The 7189-nt window shown below is 34.2% G+C and overlaps 1 protein-coding gene across 1 annotated transcript; it reads left to right on the top strand.

The window, feature by feature from the left end:
- The first annotated feature begins 2864 nt into the window (after nucleotides 1–2864).
- LOC18054113 (probable WRKY transcription factor 17) lies at nucleotides 2865–4968 on the top strand. The gene is made up of 3 exons (XM_006450132.2): nucleotides 2865–3744; nucleotides 4270–4395; nucleotides 4496–4968. Exons 1-3 carry the CDS (start codon nucleotides 3020–3022, stop codon nucleotides 4671–4673), a joined length of 1029 nt encoding a protein of 342 aa, XP_006450195.1. The 5' UTR covers nucleotides 2865–3019; the 3' UTR covers nucleotides 4674–4968.
- Nucleotides 4969–7189: the final 2221 nt, after the last annotated feature.

The following is a 7189-nucleotide window of genomic DNA, read 5'->3' as shown; positions in this document are numbered from 1 at the left end:
CATCAAATCAATCAACAATTTTCTATTCAAATTGCAACTTTTTCTATGACATTTTGGGAGATAAGTCAAACAAGGCATAATCAAAATTTAAAGTCGCATGGGCGCATATCTGAATCATATATTGTAAACTATGAAGGTTCAAGTTGCTTAATAAATTATAACAATGAAACATATTTTCATATACAATGAACATTTCTAATGTCTTTATCGCGAATGACTCATTTCAGGCCTATTGCCTTCAGCTTCTAGAATTTTGTTTATTAAAATGAGTAATCAGATGATTAATTAAGCCCAGGGCTGCCCGGCACCCCGGCACCACACCTCGCAGGGTCAAACCCAAGTTTCCAATCTATTCAAATATATTTTCTCATTGTTTCATGATAAATCCCCCCAAGAAAACAAATTTAATTTTATCTAAGCTAATCTTGAAATCATGCTTCAGTAAAAATAAATGTTGCACCTCATAAATAATCTAAAAATGTTCAGCACAAGTACTGACTGCACTATCATATCATCAACAAGACTACCCACACAAATACGACTTGAAAATTAAGTATTACTTCATAAACATTGTATTATTCTTAATGATAACAAACAATATGTTATATGTGATAATCTTATAATAGTATTGCATCAATTTGTGTGTGTGTGTAAATAGAGTGAGTTTTCAGCAATGATCTCTAACTATATTAAACTAGAGATAAATTAAATTAGAGATTTCTTTTTATTTTTTAACTCATCCCTAGTTTGAATATAATTGAGGATTCTTGATTGGAAATATATATATATATATAAATTTTTAACTTAAAATTTTGACATAAATTTCGAATTATTGATCTCAAGCAATCTAATAATAGCATTACTTAGAATGTAATAAAGTAAGATCGTCATATAAATATTAGACTAATAACGCATGCGTGTAACTGACATATGTCAACTAACAAGTAAGATTTATTTATAAAGAGATTAAATATACATGTGTTTGATAAAAGTTTCATTAAATTTATTATTAAAAATAATATTTTCCTAAATTATGCAAGTTGGTACATATGATTTATAGAGTAATGATACATCCACAAACTCTTGTACAAACTTATTTTGCACAAACTGATGTGGCATGATAAGATTGGTTAAATTAAATATCACTTGGTCCACATGATTTGTTTTTATTAATTTATATTTTCATTCAACCAATGAATTAATGCCACGTCAGTTTGTACAAAATAAGTTTGTACAAGAATTTGTGGCTGTATCATTACTCATGATTTATAATACAATTGATGTGTTATAAATAATTTGATATTAATTGATTTTTATTGTAAATGAATGACATATAAAATGTCAAGTCAATTGAGATCCCTACTATGTTAAAAGTATATCCGAATTTTATAATATATTTCCAATTACTCTCTAAAATTATCATTTGTTTAATGATATAATCTTTAGATAATATTTTACCTTCTAATTTAAACATTCAATAATCAATATTGGAAGTAATTTTTAGGTCAAGTTCTAGATTTAGGAAAACATGACTAATTTCCAATGATAAAGTCAAAATTACACCTAAGCGTAGCCTAATAATCTTATTACATTAATGAAAAAAGAAAAAAGAAAAAAGAACTTTGACAGCAGTGGGCCCCGTCAATTTTGCATGCATTCGCCACGTGTCAACAGCTTAATCGTCTTACCAATTCGGGAGTTTCCTTAAATTAATAAAAGTCATAGTCAACTCCCTAAGCTACATAACAAACGTTAGATTACTTGGATGAAATCGGACGGTGCATGATGAGTCACTGGCGATATCCGTTCCCTGTACGAGCGAAATTTGGTCAACAGTTTCGGATTAAAGAAAATGGTGATTCCACGTGATCCCCACTTTTAAGTCAGCTTTGTTGAACTCCCGTAGTGCCCTTGATGCGTTTTTTGTGACATTTTTCTCGGGAAAATTTATCGAGGCTTGTCGTTACTCGATTATTTTATTATTTTCTCAAACTTTCACATTTGTTCAAAATCGAGCAACTTTAAAATAAAAGAGTAAACTTACAATTTAGTGGAGAATTACAATACAACCCTCTCTCCTTCGGAAAAATCTCAACTTTTCAACCATATTTGTATGCAATAAGCGAGATATAGATTTTTATCTTAACTAGTATGATATTTGATGTTTATTCATTTGAAAATAGTCTGATACTCATTTGATAAAATTGTGAAAGCAGCATATTCATGGTAGATAAAAAATTATTTGACACCTTGCAATACATAATTAATTAAAGGTTTTAAAAAATTCTATGTCAAAACATACGACATTTTAGATATATATTTAATAATTTATGAATTATAATTTTCTTTTTTATCTCTGTCTCTTTATCTCCCTTTTGTCTTTATAATTTAGTAAAAAAAACTAGTTCAACTGTAAAGAAAATAAAAAATAAATAAAAAATTTAATCTCAATCATTTATTAAATAATGAGAGATAAAGAGAGAGGAAAATATAAAGAAAGGATTTCCAACGTATATATTTAATTAAAAATGCGCTACAAAACATGCAAATTACAGTGATTATATACGGAGTTTGAACTTGGCAAAGTCGCTCTTCGTTTTGTCAAACACATTGAAAATTCAAAACCAAAAAGCACTCCTAAGACCCCGATAATACTTTTTCCACAGGGTCCCCACCACCCACATACTAATATTTGTTACTTTTTTAAAATTCAAACAAGACCAACCTCTGATTTGTTTAATCACCATAGAAATCGTCAAACCACTCTGAACCGTTGGATCAAAACCCCACGCTTTGACTAAACTCACCCTCTCCCGGTCATCCGGTCACCCCCACTTCCTCTATAATATCTTCCCCACCCCTGTATCTTCTCTCAACGATTCAAGGAAGAGAGAGAGCCTCCACCCTCGCAGCCTCAGCCTTAAGTTTTACTTTTTCAAAGGGTTTCGTCGAATGACATCTTGAGGCTTTTCCAAATTGCTCTCATTTGGTAGCAGAAACTTTTTCGTTTTTCCAAATCATGGCGGTGGAGCTGATGGGATTTCCAAAAAGGATGATGGAAGATCAGACGGCGATACAAGAAGCTGCAACGCAAGGGATCAAAAGCATGGAGCACCTGATCCGTCTCATGTCTCATCACCAATCCTCGAATCACGTTGACTGCTCGGACCTCACCGATCTCACCGTCTCTAAGTTCAAAAAAGTCATTTCCCTGCTCAACCGAACCGGTCACGCCCGGTTCAGGCGCGGGCCGGTTCACTCTTCGCCTTCATCTTCATCTGCATCTGCGCCAGCCGCCGCCGCCGCCTCAGGCAACTCTCCACACACACAGACCTTAACTCTTACTCCGCCTGCTCCTACGATGGCTGTCGCTCCCTCTACGGCGAGTTACGTCCAGTCACAGCCGCACAGTCTGACTCTTGATTTTACAAAACCTAGTTTGTTTAGCGGAAACGTCAAGAGCACTGAGCTCGAGTTTTCCAAAGACAGCTTCTGTGTGTCGTCGAACTCGTCCTTCATGTCCTCTGCTATCACCGGAGACGGCAGCGTTTCGAACGGGAAGCAAGGAGGATCTTCGATCTTCTTGGCGCCACAAGCTCCTGCTGTTTCCGCTGGAAAGCCGCCGCTCGCGGCTCAGCCTTACAAGAAGAGGTGTCAAGATCATAAAGATCATTCCGATGATCTTTCCGGCAAGTTCTCCGGCTCCACCTCTGGCAACAACAAGTGTCACTGCTCTAAGAGAAGGTACGTGTTGTCAAATTTCACGTTCGGCACATTTTCGCACAGACATACGCTTCAAATTTTTACTGAGAACTTTTAGGCGTTTTCTCGTGTGAAAAATTATCGATGATATTTGCTGATTTACCGAGTCAACTCGGGTCTAAACATTTTGTTTGTTATTTACGAAATTCGGTCGAGTTTGAGACGGTTGGAATCGGACTCGATCTGAGAAATCGGTCGAGTTACCGGTCAACGAGTTGTTGGGTAAACGCATAGCTGCGAAGGAGTAGACAGCGCACGCCTAACGATGTCAATAAAGACTCGAATAAAAAAAGTATTGAAATTTGTGTTAGTTTTGTCATTTTCCCATTTTTCTGAGGCGTGCTTAGACTTGGTTACGTTGATTTTGACTTTGACACAGTTAGGAGTTAGCGTAGACCGTAGACAGAACACGCACAGCTCATAATAGATTGCACCAACAGCGTACGATAGTGAGATATTGGGAAGAAATAGTTGACGTCTAATTTATTTTTTTTTAATTGATTTCAGGAAAAACCGAGTAAAGAAAACTATTAGAGTGCCGGCGATTAGTTCAAAAATAGCCGATATTCCACCGGACGAGTATTCTTGGAGGAAGTATGGTCAAAAGCCGATCAAGGGCTCACCATACCCACGGTAACTGATCTGGACCCACCGATAATCCAGCTGTTGATTTCGATCAAATTTTTAAGATCAGTGGTCACTGATAAATATTTTTTTGTTTATGTATATTCAGCGGCTATTACAAGTGCAGTACAATGAGAGGGTGCCCAGCCAGGAAACACGTGGAGAGGGCACCAGACGATCCAACGATGCTGATTGTGACGTACGAAGGAGAGCACCGGCATTCGCAGGCCGCGATGCAGGAGAACGCGGCCCCTGCTGGAGTGGGTTTGGTTTTCGAGTCAACGTGAGAAAATGAACAAAAAAGAAAAAGTAGAGAGAGAGAGAATTGATAAAGGAAGGTGGGTGGGAAGATAATGACAAGACGCGGTAGCATTTTCTAATATCGATGTTGTTGCGGGGCCGATGGAAGGTCGGATGGAGGGTATTAATGTAAATTTTGTTGGAGTAAAATTTAAAAAAAAAAATTAATTAATTAATTAATTAAATTGTCATTCGGTAGTTATATGATATGGGATTGTTTTATTATGTGCAACTTCATGATTCTTAAATGTGAATGAGATATGCTCTGAAATGTGAGTGGAAGTCAAGTGGTTCAATGAGGTAGCCAAAGCCCAATAATGATTTTGCGACATTATATCATGGCCTACAGGCTGCTGATTGGAAAAGCCGTGAATTTCAACCAAAAATGAAAAATTATTTCTCGTTGAATCTTTTAATCCCGGTCTACATGCAAAATCAATTGCTGAATGCTCATGGGTTTTGGGTGTCTGTGCCATATATCGACCTGTTGATGGTTGGTTTTTTTATAACTAGTTCGAAATCTTTCTTTTTAAAACTAAATCTCGTGAATTCTCCTGTTGATAGTTGGTAATCACTTAGAAATTAATTGTTGATAGTTGATTTTTTTTTTTGTCATAGTTTTCTCTTGCTGATTTGTGCTAATTTTTATTGAAATTGATCAATTAGTGTGACAATGAAAGCATAAGTAGAAACGCACGTTCAATTTCGTGGAGGGATTTGGTGGGAGTTTTGATGGACTATTAAATCTGATATCTGCTTGTATTAATTAATGTATCCGAATGGGCGACGTCGAAGTCAAATTGTGAAACTGAGGCTGTGGTTTATGGTCAAGACTCGAGACGTCAAACCTAACATTTAATGGAGCGTAGGAATTCCCAGTGGTTGAAGGCAGTGAGGGTGATAAATGATGAAATAATATTAAGCCTAACTTTATGGTCGGTTTGGAGTTGGAGTTTGAACTGTTTTAGGTTGCTTATTTTGTAAGTTTTTATAAAAAGTAGTAATGTTTGTCAAATTTTCTCAAAGCGTTTTCATAAATTTCTTTATTTGATAGTAATTTTTAAAGTAGGTAGATAATTGTTTTTTTTTTATAAATAACTTATTAAATAGTCTATCATATATTTTTAATTTTTTATTATAATCTTAATACATTAACAAACAAATAATTATTTTTTTTTCATAAATCCTAATATATAGATAAAAAGTAATTTAAACTTCGACTAAAATTATCAAATACACGTATTCAACCTTTTAAGTTTATAGTAACTGCAATAACACAATTTACTGACACCAAACTATTTTCTTAATCAACAATTAATTTTAGATGCATAGCAAAATCAACTTATTTCATAGACACCACAATCCCAAATTAGCTTTAAATCTCACATGTTTATAAAATATATAATCGATTCAGTGAGCAACATTGCCACCACTATATAAAAACCAAATACCTGTCCAATCAACTTTGAACCACCTAATAATAATATTGAAGTTGTCAAATAATGAGACCAGACATGGTCATATATTAGTATTCTGATTATAACGTGAATAACATTGTCATTTGTTCATGGAAAAGATTACTCAATAATATTATTTAAAAATAAAATAAAAACACAATTTTTGGTATATTTTGATCTTTTATATTACATTTATATACTTAAATTTACTGATATTTTACATTATAAATCTTTTTAGAGACCTCTTAAAACTCTTCTATATGTTATTGGTGTATTGTTTACAAAAAAAATGGAGAAAAAACTGAGTATAATTGCGTTGGATTACGAAATTCAACAGTCAAAAAGGCTTATTATTTAGAGTAGCCCGATAGCAAATCTTCTTTGAATAAAGGTAGCTGTGACTATGAGTGATGCAGTTATAATGGCATGTTAATTTTCACTGTTTCTTGAAAAAGTGTTCATTAAAACACAATAATTTGTTTCGAATCTACCTAAAGGTTACAAATACACTCATCAAAGATCAAATCGTACAACCATTTGTTGTATAACTAGATGCAGGTGGCATCGCTGTTTCTCCAAAAAGAGGATCCAATCCAATCAAGGCTATGAGTGTAATGTGATCGAGTCATGATCTCAATTCTATTCTTCACCATTGGATTCTTGTTCCGGCACAAGAAAACAAAAGGCCCAAACTCTTATGCTCTTGTTTTATTTTCATATTTAATTACTCTTGTTTGTGTTTTGTTTTTGTTTTTTTTTTCTCTGTCACCTAATTAGGTGGGTGTGAACTCTGAAAATCTATGAAATATCTACCGACGACGTTAATAACAAGTAAGGTAAAGGTGTACTTTGTATCACATTAATTATGTGATCAATCTCAAATTAACAAATAACAAAATGGATTAATTAGTCTGTTAATTCTCAGTTCCCAACTACCCCACGTTGTTTTTCTTGCATTATAAACAATCGCAAATTGAAGAATATTGAATAATCTTTGGCATGGATGTAGCATTTGCACCTCATAAGTAATCAAAACATTATATGCC

This window comes from Citrus clementina, unplaced genomic scaffold, assembly GCF_000493195.1.
Source record: "Citrus clementina cultivar Clemenules unplaced genomic scaffold, Citrus_clementina_v1.0 scaffold_1, whole genome shotgun sequence".
Classification (NCBI taxonomy): Eukaryota; Viridiplantae; Streptophyta; class Magnoliopsida; order Sapindales; family Rutaceae; genus Citrus; species Citrus x clementina.
The sequence above is the reverse complement of the archived record's forward strand: the minus strand, read 5'-3'. Positions and strand labels throughout refer to the sequence as shown.